The 15,708-nt window shown below is 29.6% G+C and overlaps 1 protein-coding gene and 1 pseudogene across 1 annotated transcript; one reads left to right on the top strand and one right to left on the bottom strand.

Annotated features, from left to right (window-relative positions):
• The first annotated feature begins 4,002 nt into the window (after positions 1-4,002).
• LOC124826661 (uncharacterized) lies at positions 4,003-5,359 on the top strand. Its single transcript, XM_047299553.1, has 4 exons — positions 4,003-4,247; positions 4,473-4,563; positions 4,988-5,114; positions 5,238-5,359. Exons 1-4 carry the CDS (start codon positions 4,003-4,005, stop codon positions 5,357-5,359), a joined length of 585 nt encoding a protein of 194 aa, XP_047155509.1.
• Positions 5,360-10,285: 4,926 nt separating this feature from the next.
• LOC124826660 (uncharacterized) lies at positions 10,286-14,347 on the bottom strand (annotated as a pseudogene).
• Positions 14,348-15,708: the final 1,361 nt, after the last annotated feature.

A 15,708-nucleotide genomic window follows, 5' to 3' on the forward strand; every position in this document is an offset into this window, starting at 1 on the left:
TATAAGAAAATAAATTAAACCTAAAAAATTTACTATTTAATAGACAAATAAAATAAATTAATTTTTTTAAATTGTTTGAATATGAAAAATAAAAATATCACAAATTAAAAATTAATTATAGCATAATATATTATATTTTAAAAAGTAATATTAAATTATCAAATTTTATTATTTTTTAATTTGAGTATGATTATTATAAAAAATTTTATTTTTAAAATTAGTAATTTTTTTATATTTCTTAATATTTTAATTTTTTATTTTAAAAAATATATTAAAAGAAGTATATTTGATATTTGTAATTTTAAAATAAAATAAAATAAAAATATATTATTCAAATAAAAAATTATAATATAACAATAATTATATAATTACATAAAATATTATATTTAAATTTAAATTAAAAAAATAAAAGATAATAAAACATTATTTAAATATTCATTTATATAAATATAAATAATTTCATTGAAAAAAAATCCTAAATTTTCTAATACTTTATTTATTTAAAATAAAAAAAAAGAATTAAATATGATTTTGGTATCTTAATTTTGAATAAAAATTAAAATTACTCGCTTTTCAAAACTTTGAACTCATTTCGTTATAAAATTAATTTAGTTTTTTTTAATCAAATTTTATTAAGATTATTTGTGAGTTAACATAAAAAATGTGTTTAACCATATAAATAATTTAAATATTATATGAAATGGAAATTTTAAACGTCAAATAAATTAATTAAAATTAGAAGAACCAAATCTACATATTGAAAAATTAAATTAGACTAAAATTTTAAAAATTAATTAATTTTAATTTTCATTAAAAATTAAAAAATTAATAATATATTTAATCCATGAAAAAAGTGTTTAAAAGATGTTTTAAAAAAATGGTTTAATTAAAATACATTGAAAAGGCATTTAAAAGTTGAAATTGAAATGTAGTTTGGTTAGAGGTTCTGCGTTTCCAGAATGTCCCAACGTGTCATGTAACAGAGTTGCAAGTTTCGTCTCCGACGTGTCCAGAAACAACTAGTCATATGACATGACGTGGATAAAAAAACTAATAAGAAACAAATAAAAAATTTAGAAAGAAATTAAATAAATAAAAAAACTACCAATTGACATATAATATATCGTACTTATCAAGAGAAAATCCTAATTATATTGATTTTTTAAAAGTTAAGACTTAAATTATTTTTACGTAAATCCTGACCAAATAATTAATTAAATTTAAATATTAATAAATTCTCTTGAAAGATAGTTTAGTAAAATAAATTACTTTTGCTACATTATTAATATGCATGTTACAATCCATATTTTATATATATTTCAAGACAAAATTTATGTTAATTGCAATTTATATTAATATTTAAGTAAATAAATGTAATTAATTTTACATTAAACTTTGATTTTGTGGCCAACGAAAATTAATACAAACGTTATAAATGTTTTATGAAATATAAGATATTTATTACAATTTACGTTGAAATAAAAAAAGTTTTTTTACTTATGATATTTCTGACTTTTTATGTAAATTTAGATCCAACTTTATAGTATCGGACATAGGTTGAACTTTTTTTATGTTAAAAAAAATTAAAATAATTGGTTTTGACTTTAAAGTTAAACATGAAAAAACAATAATAATTATAATGATTTTGTTCTATATACATTAAACACAAACGACAATAATAGACAAAAAAAATGAATATAATGGAGATATTTATACACTTTCGTTATTAAGATTCTAAAAATAATCAATAAGATATAAAATACATATCTTAATGACACACTTAATCTACAAAAACTTCAATGCAATCAAAGTAATCATCACAAAACAATCATAATCACCATGAGAAACTCATCAACAACAAATGGAGACATTGTTGATTTTTCCCAAAACAATAAAAAATTTAATATAAGCAAAGTAAAAGTTTAGTCAACTAATAACCTCAGTGCACAACACGAAAAAATCACATATAAAATATAAAAAAAAATAGTCTTTTTGATCATCAATGAAGTCTCCAACAAACTCATGGTCATCATTAAAGAAAAGATTTGGAAAAGAAGAAATGGAAAATAAAATTTGCACTTAATATATTATGTTAGATCATTTGTAATCAAGATATAAATTTACATATTAGCTCTTATGATTAAACATAAGGACTTGTTCTTTTAAGTGGATTTGAGGGGATTTGAGAGGATTTGAAGATAATTTTTTTTGTCGTTTTTTTGGACGAATTTGGAGGTAAATGAAAGTGAATTTGAAAATAATTTTTTTTAATTTCTCACATCAATACAATTCTATACTAATTTTCACAAATTTTATTTTCAAATTCACTCTCATTTATCTCCAAATTCGCTTAAAAAAACGACAAAAAAAATTATCTTCAAATCCTCTCAAATCCCCTCAAATCCCCTCAAATCCACTCAAATCAACAATAAATGAGATTTTTTTTGTATACGATCTTTCATTATTAGATGCAAAAAAGTCTCATTTACATCTGACCAGGAGGGATGCAATATAAATTTATTTTTATCACAAAAGATTTGATAAAAATGAGATTTTTTTACAGTGATTAAAAAGAGACAAACGTAAAAAGGCTTCTCTTATTTACAAATTTTTCACTGCACTTTTTTAATATTACAAACGTAAAAAGGCTTCTCTTATTTACAAAATTTATTTTCCATTAATATTACAAAATCATTAAAAAAACCTTTAATGAAAGAGGATTAGACGTTTAATATAAAAGTAAAATGTATACGTATGATACCAAAACTTAATTCGAATGAACGCGCATTTAACAAAAATATAAATAAAAACTGAATTAATTTGACATGCTCACCGAATAATTACAAAGTAAAGAATGCGAAACTCGACAATTTTCAAAAAGTAAGCATAATACACTGGTGACAACTTTTTATAAAGTTAATTAATTAATAGCTGGTTGAATTATTTCTTTATTTACCTTTATACATTTCCTTATTTTTTAAACTATAACAATATTTGTTTGAACATAAACAACATACTATCAAACAAAAGTGTAAATATATAATTTTTATAAATTGATATACTTCTTTCCATGCACACTTCTTCTCTTTCTCTCTCTATGCAAAAATATAATTGTGATTTTTTTTCAAACAAAATAAAAATATAAAAGCAAAATAGAACACACTATATTAGTTTAAATGCTCGATTAAAATTTACGTAAGTTTTGATTAGATTTATTTTAATACACCAGCCTTCCATTTTTGTTTAAAAATTAATACCATTTTTGTTTTAACTACACGTCTTAATTAGTTGTAGTTTAGAGATGAATAAAAGAACGATACTAATCAAGAACTAAATGCAAACATACATTTATCATCTTAATTTTTGAACATCGAAATCAAAAGTTAATGTCAGACACTGTAGTTTGCTGAAACACATCAGGGGCAAATGATCTATTCATATCTTATTAAAATATATTCATTTTTTCCCAAAAATGTTTTGGAATCTTAATTAATCGCCAAGTTACCTGGTTCATGTGACAACAATACACCAATCATTACATGAATTAGCAAAAACTATACTAATCCAACAACTAAACATACCATGTTCTTCCCACGTATTTAAGGAAGAAAGCTTCTTTCTAGAAGGTATATTTGGTAAATACACGTGTATCTTCTTTGTGTTGAAAAAGAGATAAAAAAAACATTCATTTTACCAGATCAATAATCCTATGTTCATAAGCTTTATGTTTTGTCATTAACATTTTTCACACTATTCCTTTTACATGCATGTAGTTTTCCTCTTTACCTTCTCTCAATTTGACATATTATTAATGCAACAAAAAATATATTCTGTCCATACAAAAATAATAATAAAATGCTATATGTGGGTTTTCTACTTTCTCTAATATGATGATGCACATATTTATAACATATTTTCTAGCAAAGATATTTGTGTTTATGCAAATCTATGCTTAAATTTGATAACTCCTTGTTTTGCAGAGAGACAAAAGAACAGAGGAAAATGGGAGAACTTAAGATTAGAGGGAACCTAGTAGAAGAAAAGACATGGTCAAAGATACCCACTTTAATCAAGCCTATTCCTCTAAGAGCTCAACCATGGCAAAAACCTTCCAATCCACTCCATAAGCTTGCCACCATTCCAGAAAATGATCACATTCTTACAGAGGAAAACCCTAATGGAGATCACAACACTTCCAATGAAGTCCAAGAAAACATTGAGCAAGAAATGAAAAATAAGTTTAAAAGGTATGTATATGCTGTTTTTAATTACATGCTTGCATATATAATGATGAAATGTTTATGTATAATTAAAGAAAAAAATCATTAAACCTTTGTGATTTAAATCCTCTTTATGGAAAAATATATTTTGATCTCTAACTTTAGTCTTAATTCTTTGATTTTTGTATAGTTATAATAAAGATATGAAAATATGTTTTTGGTTTTGTATAATTTTGTTTTTCTGGTGATTAGAATCGTTTCAAACCGACATGCTGCACGAAGATCGAGATTGAAGAAACTTGCATACATCGATGAGCTAGAAAACGAATTGAAAGCGTACGAGGTGATTAAGACCGTTCATTGAAACAATCAATTTTATATATTTAGCATGTTCATGCAAAAACAATCAATGTTTATTTGCGTAGTTGTTGGATATAAAATGATTTTCCTTTCCTCAAAACGAATGTCTAACCAAGAACAAATATCGCTAATGAAAAATTAGGGCACTAAATTTACATAATCTGTTGTACTTTACGAAATTCTATAAACCCTTTTGAGAATAGACATCGGAGAATATCAGTTTTGGAGTAGTTTGTAATTTTTTTTTAATTATAAAAATGTCATGTTATTTTTAATATATATATATATATATATATATATATATATATATATATATATATATATATTCCAAAAAAGCTTACATGAGAGGAATAAAATGTTGTACTATAGCCATAGTAAAAGCTTAGTATAGAGTGTTGGGTGTGCAGAGGAAGAAAGAAGTTCTCCACGGAGAAATTGCAGAGCAACGAAAGAAGCATCTGTCGTTGGAAATTGAGCATCATACTTTGAAATTTCATTTGGCTGCTCGTGAAAAGCAAAGAATTCTTCAAGAAGGTAACAATGTCATAAACATATTAGAATCAGAATATAATCTAAAATTTGAACATTTAATTAAGTAGAGGGTTATTTTTGTATTTGTGACAGCTTTTGTAAAAGTTTAATTCCTTTTTTTGATAGTTGAGATTGAAAAGAACAGAGCAGAAGTTGATAAAATGTTGGAAGTGCAAAGGAGAATGGTTAATTTCAGATCGTTGCAGCTTATGACCAATTCCAACTTTAACCCTTCAGCCTTCGCCTGATTCATTCGCAGAAACTCAGATTACTTCAAAATTTCTTTTCTTAATTTGTTTTACAAATTACAACAGTTACTTTCTTACAAACAATTATCTTATCGATTAACTACCTTTGATTTTTGGAGTCTTTGTTACTAAATTACTATTATTATTATTATTATTATTATTATTATTATTTGATAGACATGATGGAAATGCAATGCTTTCTTCTTTGGTTGATACTGAGATGCTTAAGGGAACCCAAATTTCTCCAAAAGTTAATCCAATAAAAGCCCATTTATTTTGGCCCAACAAAGTTTGCATAGCACATTTTGACCCTAGTATATTCACTCTTAAATTATTTAACAAAAACCAATTCCTACCATAAGAAACTTTTTTTATATAGTAATACGCCAAAATTATTATTCTTTTCTATTGATAAAAAATTAAAATACATATAAACCGAAATGATATAAAATAGACATGTTTTTCATTTATTTTGATATTTGATAATAAGGTGATATAAATATATCAACTTACAAAGTCATTTTTCATAGAAGATAATATAATGGTTACAATACTAATGAAGGACATGAGCAAAAACATAAAGTCATTTTTCTTAGAAGATAATATAAAAGGTTGGAATGCTAATGAAGGACATGAGCAAAAACATTAATAAAGTTACAATGAAAGTGGAGATGGACTAGAATAACAAAGGAAAAGAGCACTTATCCTTTAATAGATTTCCAAAATATAAGTCGATTTGTTTGAAGAAGCTCTATGAGATAAAAATAAATAAAATTTAATATGTTTTTTTATTCTTGAACTATTTTAAAAAAGTTGTTGTCCTTAAACTAAATTTATATCTATTTTATTCTTATATTTTATAAAAGTTGTATAAAATATTTTTCCTAATGCAAAAGGTTATATTATAGTCTATTCTAAAATTTCATTTGTTACCTGAAAAACACTCCACGTATCGTTTGCTGATAATAATGTTTTATATTATTTTCATAAATGAAGAGACGAAATATATATAAATTTAATTTAGTGAACAAAATTTTTAAAATTAGTTTGAGGAGAAAACGAAATAAATATAAAAGTTTCACATTTGAAGAAGATAACATATCAATTGTATTTCATTCATTTACGTGGAAGTTTTATAAGAGAAATTGACTTTGTTTATAAGTGTATAATTTCAATCTAAACTTTATAAAATGGGTTTCAAGCAATGTGAAGACAAGGAAAGGTATCCTACGTGTAAACACAAAAATAATTATTACATGTAATGCGAATACAAAGATGCTTAAGCTAATGATTTATCACATAGAAAAGCTTGAAAGGTGAAGAAACAAAAGAGAGAAACATATTGGGTGTCATCGAAAAGATGAAAAATATATGAAATAATATAAGCAATTTAAAAATGACATTGCAAGTAGTATCAACTTGTCACGTGATCTCGAAAGTCACATGTTATTGAAAGTAGATAGTAATACAATGTTCTGATTTCTCATTGGATACTCTTTCATTTTTGTTTCTTCTCTCCTTGTGCAAGAATATCTTATTTCTTTGTCCAATTTGAAGGTTAGAATGCTTTGTAAGGAAAATAATGGGTAACATCTGACTATTTTCTGTTTTTCATTGTTAACGTTTAAAATTGTTGAAACTTTGTTGTTGATTAGTAATAAGCTCTCAATTCGAATGGTTAAGATCATTTGTCTTTGAAATAGGTTATTTTTTTGTCAATGGATTCTTTCCTCTTTCAAAAATGTTATGGAGTATTTTTTTCAAAATATTTATTGTATATTTTTCATTATTTATTTTGTAACTTAAATTATTAATTATGTTATTTAGAAGACCGAAAAATCTTTACAAATGTTAAATGCCATATTTGTTGGGAGTCCTACATCGACTACAGATAAAGTTAATTTATAGTATATAAGTGAGTGCAGACTTCAATTTACAAACCGGGTTTGTGAAGTTGAGTTAGGCTTAAAGTTCACTTCTTAACATGGTATGAAAGTCAAGTTAGAGTCTATCCTAGTGAGATTTGTGTAGACAATATTGTCTTACCTGCTATCGGGTCACTATCGGACCACCCATTAATGTCTAATCTCATGCTCGAGATGTATATACCTCGGCGTAAGGAGGGTGTGTTGGAAGTCCTACATCGACTAAAGATAAGACCAACTTATAATATATAAGTGGGTGCAAATCTCACTTTACAAGCCAATTTTGTGGGGTTGAATTAAGCTTAAAGTCTACTTCTTAACAATATTCAATTTACATATCGCTAACATCGTTTTAAATAAAATACACTCTATTCATTTTGTGTTTTCTTCTATTTATTCATTTATTATCTATTATTTATACAATTTTGTGCTCCAAACTTATTTCTTTAATTATAATGCTATAGTGTATATGATCGAAAATCTCTTGAGTCTACAATTATCATCTTTAAATAAGTTATTTAAGACAATAACATGGTATTGCTTATTGGGATATCTAGTACTAGATAATTTGAAGCCAATAACCGACATGATGACCATCGGATACTCTGTGGAGGATGAATTACCAGACCGAATACCGAGAAGTCCCACAATCACTATTGGCTACCAAATAACTAACATTGAGTATTATGTTTCCCTCGAATTCATCCTTTGATAATCATGTTTCTCACTGAGCCAGAATACCGCCTAAATAACCATGTTATTATATCCTTTAAATAACCATTAAATGACTTTTAATAACACATCTTTAACCACTATATTTGTTATTGAAATCACATAAATGACATAAGTTCCAAGATCTTATAAATACACATGTATTTCATGATGAAAGATACAATGAAACTCACTTGCTATCTTACACATTAAAGATCTAATTTTCTTATTAATTTGAACGTTATAAAATCTTTTATAAACCAATCTTTCTCCATTCTTTTTACTTTCAAGAAGGCTTACTACTTATTTAGGTTCTGTTATTTGGGGTTTCTTCTCTACAGATTTTTATCTTGCGATTTGAGGCTAGGATTTTGATTTAGGTTCAGTTAGTTGGGGTTTTTGTTCTTGATTCTTGTCTACAAGTTTTGATCTCGCGATTTGGGAGTAGGGGTATTGATTTGGGTTTTGTTATTTGTGGTTTGTGTTCTTGGTTCTTCTCTACAGGTTTTGATTTCACAACTTGGGGTTAAGGTTTTGATTTGAGTTCTGTTATTTGGTGTTTCTGTTCTTAATTCTTTTCTACAAGTTTTGATCTCGCGATTTGGAATTAGTGTTTTGATTTGGGTTATGTTATTTGGAATTTCTGTTCTTAATTATTCTTTACATGTTTTGAATTCGTAATTTAGGACTAGGGTTTTGATTTGAGATTTTGTAATTTTTTTCATTTGGAGGGTGATGGTTGCGGTTTGTGGTTTTCTGGTGGTGGTTTGGTTTTGAGTTTTCAGTGGTAGTTTGGGTGCAAGCAACTTCTAGGTTTAACAAGAAAAAGATGAGAATCTATTAAGAATAACTTTTCCACTTGATTAACTTTTATTTTTAAAATTGACACCTTATTTGACCTCAACATGCCACATAATGAAGAAATTGACAACTCATTTAGTTTTGGTCAGGGAGCAGTTACACTATTAGAGTTTTTAAAGTCGTAGCAAAAATGACTAACTTGAACCATTTTTACACCATATGAGATAATTTTAACTTTTTGAAGAAGATAGGACCACTTTGAACAAACGTTACTATTTCGGTAGGGTTGAGATCCCTAACCCAAAGCATTCAAAGTTGTCTGCTCCATCATCCAATTGCGTTATTCTCTCTCTTCTCCTTGTCCTAGTCGCGAGGGAGGGTGCTTGCAGAAGACACTCTAACGCTCAAGTCAGTGACTTTGCATAATAATCTTTAATAAAGATTAGTAATTAAAGTTAAATTACGTTCCTTTCTTGTCAGACATATATTTATAAATATTACTAATGAGCTTACCATTAGGTTTGACTCATTAATTACCAATAAATGACTTAATACATGTTAATTGTCAATCAATGGCTATTATTCTAATTAATTGTCCATTAATGGCTATTATTGCTCAGAATAATTTCCAGACCAGTCAGTCGTTTTCTCACTGGATGGTCAATCGTTCGGTCCTTTGACTGACCGAGTAGTCCTATAGTACACAAGCCCCCCAAGCCCGAGCACGATATAATGTGCAAAGGGGTTTTAGGTACTATACTTCTGATGCGAATTAATTTTACCTTTGACATGTTTCTTTGTGTGTTGTTGTACGTTTGACCAAGATTCTGAACCTCTTTGACCACTCGTTGCAAGTAAGGTAGGAGTTGAAAAGTTCATTGACCACTTTTGAATGGTTGAACAGGAGTTGAAAAACGTTCCCTGTCAGTTGGTTGAAGGTAAGTCAGGAGTTGAAAAATGTTCCCTAACCACCTATGAGGGGCTCAACAAAAGTTGAAAAACGTTCCCTATCGGCTAGTTGAAGGTAAGTCAAGAGTTGAAAAAATGTTCCCTGACCACCTGTGAAGGGCTCGACAAGAGTTGAAAAACGTTCCCTACCGGCCAATTGCTCAAAGTTGTCCAAGTGGTTTGTATGTAGGGTCTTGTCATCTGCATTGAAGAAAAATAACAACTCGAATTTCGAATAGTGAGAAAAATGTAACCAATCAAAATAATATTAAAATAATTTAGGTTACGAAGCTGAATGCTAGTCAGACGAGACAGTTCGGTCTTCGGTTGAACATTTTGAGACCAATATAAAGAATCCATATTAGGATGTTCATGGCGGAGATATTAGTGCTTAATGCCTTGTGACTTGTATTGTACCCTCCACTTGACCGTGCCCACTTTTATTGCCGCGAACACGGTGAAGACAGATTTGAGATAGAAAGCGTTTTTTGAGCTTGATTGCTTCCATTTATAGTAATTGTTTAAGAAGCAGATTCATACATCAAGGAAGGTAGTGTGTGCTACTAAACAATAAAAGGTCAAATAGTTGTGCTCCGTGGTTTGCACTACTGAAAGCAAGAGAAGCAATCGCTTTTTCGTTTCTAGAATTCACTTGACAATGCAGTTGTCCTTGTGGGAAAACCATAACATTTCTTGGTTTTAGTGCCTTCGTATAAAGAGCAAATGGTGTCATAAAAATAGCAGTGATTTGACCTTCCACTAGTTTCAAAAGGTCAGTAGGTCCAAGGTGTATGCATTGGGATTGATCCACCTTTTGCTATGGCTAACCGTGTGGTGGAAACACCAAGACCATTCGCACCTGAAAAATCAATGACAAATGCAAAGGTTAATGCAGCATTGAAAGTGTTTGTGGTGTTCCCCGCTACCAAACCAGAGAACACAAAGTCATCCACCGTCACTATGTTAGGTGGTTTGCACTGATAACTTGAAGGGCCATCTGGACCCTTTAGGTCTGCTACACAAAAATCATTGACAATAGCATAGGAAGTGGATGAGAGAAGAGTTAAGAGGAAAAGAATTTGAGTTATCTTTTTCACTCTTTCAACTTTGACGAATGAATTTGGTGTTTTTCGTTGGTGTCTCCCGATATTTAGCTCATCATTTCACCCAATGTTGTGTTGGTTCAGATTTCACTAGCATTTGAGCATATCCATCGACCAGTTTTGCACTAGACAGCAAGAAGGGGCTTCTTGAAGGATCAATTTCTACATGATCGCTCTCACCTGTCAAATTGGATTCATCCACTAGCAAAGAATGGCTACTCAAGAACAATCCATCATTTGTTGCGCCATGCTTGCGCTAGCACTGCCTTCTTGTAACTCTATCTTCTTCTTCTTCTCCTACTACTACCTTATTCTTTTTGGCTATGTTGCAGCAGTCACGTTAATTAACAAATAGATAAACATACTAATTTCATTCATTAGATTCCTGAATAATAAGTAGATTTTATAGAGAATTTTTGTTTGAAAAATATAACATGTACTCCAAGTTGATGCCACCGCGTCTGTGTTTTGTTGTGTGACTCAAAACCTCTGACTCAAAAAGATTCGATTTGTGCTTTTGACTATGAAGTCTTGTTGGGAATTTTTCTGTGACTCGTGACTCATTAGTTTAAAAATAAGGACTCCACTATTTTAACAACGACTTTTTAACACTCTTTTGACAGCGCCACATGTCACGATTCCATTAGTCTGTTTTCAATTTAATTTTTTTTTTCAAAAGTCTGGTTGAAACTGAGTAGGGTTTCTCAAATTTGAGATTCCAAATATATCCCTGACCCTATTTCATCCGGAATCAACGTTCTCTCTAATTCCCTTTGTTGTCTCTCTTCATTTACCGTTCTCGCTCTTGGTTCTCTCTCTCCTTCCATTTTCGTTTTCTCTCAAAGGTTTCGTGAAGGTCGTCTTCTTCGTTGAGGTTGTTGTGCAAAATGGCAACGTCCCTTGAGCATCGTCCGTCGAGCAAGGTAAATGCTTTCTCCTACCATTTCCTTCATTGCGTTTTCGGTTTGGGTTTTGGGTTTGGGTTTGGATTTGTGTTGTTTTCGTTTTTGGGTTTTGGTGTTTTGCTTATTTTGTTTTGGTTGATGCAGTTGACCGTTCGACACTTTTTTTCAACAAAGTATATTTGTACTTTGAACGAACGTATGAAGACGTATGTGAGGGTTGGATCACGAAGGCGTTACAAGAGCAGAGCGTTTAATCCGTACATTGGAAATTGAGTGCTTAGAATAAAAAATGAGTGATAATTGTAATGATTTGTTAAAAGAAAGTTATGCAACAATGTACTTAGATGAACAAAGGAGTGTAATGTAACCTATTTTGTTCAATGTTATAAAAGATGCATCTTTACTTTCGTTAAATATTGTTAATGTTAATTCAAATTTTATTTCGTTCATTATTATCATTGTGAAATGAGGTTTTGTTTGGAATGTTAATGAATAAAGTGGCCACTTTGATTGAGTATTCATGTTTGTGATGGATAAATGAAACAATGTTTGTGACATGAGGAACTTAGCAAAAGTTTTGAAACTTCTGCACCAAAAAACATACTTGTAATCGTTTACAGGTGCTTGGAAAACGATTACACGAACAAAATCTGGGTTTTGTACAGAAACTTGTACTGTAGGAGCTAGCTATGGTAACCTAGGTGACCATAGTCAAAATTTTTAATTTTTTGGCATAAATTCAATGGTTTTCACTCGATTTTGTTGTTTAAGTGTGAGTAGAGACTGTGAAGTCATGTTTGGACACCCCATGATTGAGGAAAGGAACAATGTTTATAAGATGAGCAACTTAGGTGATGTCCTAAAACTTCTGCACCATAAAACACACTTGTAATCGTTTACAGGTGCTTAGTAAACAATTACACGAACAAAATCTGGGTTTTGTACAGAAACTTGTACTGTAGGAGCTAGTTGTGGTAACCTAGGTGACCACAGTAAAAAAATTTAATTTTTTGGCATAAGTCCAGTGGTTTTCACTTGATTTTGTTGTTTAAGTATGAGTAGAGGCTGAGAAGTCATGTTTGGGCACCCCATGATTGAGGAAAGGAACAATGTCTGGGCACCACCTAGGTTACAAGTGTGTTTTTTAGTGCAGAAGTTTCAGGATTTCACTTAAGTTGGTAAACCATTTGATTAATTTAAAAGACTTATTAATATTGCGCGTTCCTTTGTCATCAAAACACACACAACATAAATAAAATAACATTACACATAAAGTAATCATGAAAGCTATGATCTTATTGCAATAACAATTTGTACATATATATCATTGTTTGTTACAATATGTACATATAACAATCTTATTGGAAAAAATCCATCTTCCTCTAAACACAAACAAAATTTATACAAATGGAAACAATCATAGACCACCTATTTCTAAACCTGTGGTCATGAACACATCAAAAACAGTAACTGAGACCAATTGTTGACTTACTCTAAAACTAACATCATGCCTAGCCCAGTGTTGGACCATCACCTTCAATAATTTGAAATTCACCTCCAAATGGCTCAGAATATGCAAACACCACCTAAATGGAGTCATCTTAATGCGCTCTACATGAGCGTGTCCTAGTAAGCTATTCATTTCAACAATGCTGGATGAATCCATCGAGATACGAAGGCGCCACTACAAAACATTAACAAAAAAATATTATTAACTAAGATTCAGAGGATAACACATCATCTATAACAATAAAAATTTACATTTCCTTTTTGGGCTGCCATTGGACCTGCAGTTATAGCATAAACAAAACAACAATCCACAATGAGAAGATGCTTAGGGTTACCGGAACACGAAAACGCCAATGTTGGAAAAGATGGTTAGGGTTCGCGCAATTCTACTTACCAAAAAACACCACGACAGCGACAATACCAATGCTCCACAGGGACGTCGAAGACGACTTCGATGTTGGACAAGAAGGAGGTTCGAAACACCGAGAAGGCACAAGACGCCAGTAGGGTTTCTACACCACAAAGATGAGAGAACGAGAGAGATGAGAGAATGAGAGATGAGAGAACGAGAGATATGAGAGAACGCGAGAGATGAGAGAGCGTAACTACGAACGAAAGAAGAATAGGGAAAGCGCGAAACGAAATTTCGTAAATTTCCCTTCCGATTTTACCCTCACCTGATCAATTTCATATTATTTTTTTTTCAACTTCAACCAATAGGCAACCGCCACGTGACATTGTCAAATCGTTGGCAAAAAATCGTTGTTAAAGAAGCTTTTTCCTAAAATAATGTCATAAAATAAGATTTGTAAAATATAAAATGAGAACTGTTTCATTTCCACGAAACCCATTTGATTACGCTCCAAAAACTATTTTTATTACTTCAAAAGCTTTTGGATATTATTATTGATTTTTTTTCTTTTGCTGTAAAACCTGGTATTTATCCGAAGTAGCGATGTCGAGACCGAGCACGCGTCTAGTTCCTTGTGCTTCCATGGGGATGTCGCTCGATCCCACGGTGGGTGCCAAAATGTTTCGGTAGGGTTGAGATCCCTGACCCAAAGTATTCAAAGTTGTCCGCTCCATCATCCTTGCACTATGCTCTCTCTTCTCCTTATTCTAGCTGAGGGGAAGGGTGTCTGTAGAAGACACTCCAACTCTCAAGTCAGTGACTCTGCGTAATAATCTTGTAATAAATATTAGTAATTAGAATTAAATTACTTGTTTGTTTTGTGAGACATATATCTATAAAAATTACTAATGAGCTTACCATTAGGTCTGATTCATTAATTACCAACTGGTAATTGTTAATCAATGGTTACTATTCTAATTAACTGTCCATTAATGACTATTATTGTTCAGAATAATTTCCAGACCGGTAAGTCGTTTTTTCACTAGATGGTCAGCTTTTTATCAAATATTTTTTTTTTATCTAAGTTCCTATTTTTTAGCATTAGAATTCCTAAAAATATTCAACTTTATGTTTTCTTACAAAAGTATTGGTGTATTTATCTGTGCTATAAATTTATTTATATATTTAAGGGTTTCTATATTTATATAAATTGATATATATTTACACATCTTATATTTATCTTTTTTTCAAATCTAACTTTTTTAACTCGATATATGTTTATTGTATATGTTTATTGCTTGAAATGCAAGTTTATGAACTTTGAAAAGTGTAAAGAGATTTTGTCCGAATAAATATAAAATATTTTTTAAAATAAGAATATATATACTTTTTAAAAAATATATATAATAATAATAAATAAATAAAAAGAGAAAAAATAAAATTTGGAAAAAGAAAAATGTAAGGAGAATAAAAAGTATAATAATTAAGTTAAAAAAATAGTAATAAAATATTACTAAGACAGTAAAATTCAAAGTTGATATAAAAAAAAAGGAATTTAAGACACAATTTCACTTTTCATATTATAGTTTCACTCGTGAAACTCCCTGATTACGTGCATCAGTTTTAAAAAAAAAACATTCTCTCCATTATTATTATATACCAGGAGGCAAACTATAAAAACAGCTTTGCAGAATCTGTTAGCGAGCTGTTAGTAAGAGCGGAAGGTTTGAATATGATATATATATATATATAAGTGTGATCAGTATAGCATTGGGTAGGAATTCGAAAAAATAGGAGAAGAGAAAGTTAGAGAGTTTCTAGAATTTCAAAAGGAAAGTACGAGGAAGAGGAGAAAGTTAGGGAGTTTCTGGAATTTGAAGAGAGAAAGTAAGAGAAATCCGAAAGGAATATAGAAGAGAACTCACGTAACGCAAGTTCAATCTATGACATTTATCACTTTTCTATTACGGTTTTGTTGTGCATTGTGAACTTCTGATATATGTTCTTGAGTATATTCTTTCTTTTAAAACAAAAAATATTATTTTTTAAAATATATTATTAGACCTTTAATTTAGGTTGACTCATCTATACTTTC

The sequence above is a fragment of the Vigna umbellata genome, chromosome 1 (genome assembly GCF_029865625.1).
Source record: "Vigna umbellata cultivar VRB3 chromosome 1, Vumbellata_1.0, whole genome shotgun sequence".
In the NCBI taxonomy this organism is placed as follows: domain Eukaryota; kingdom Viridiplantae; phylum Streptophyta; class Magnoliopsida; order Fabales; family Fabaceae; genus Vigna; species Vigna umbellata.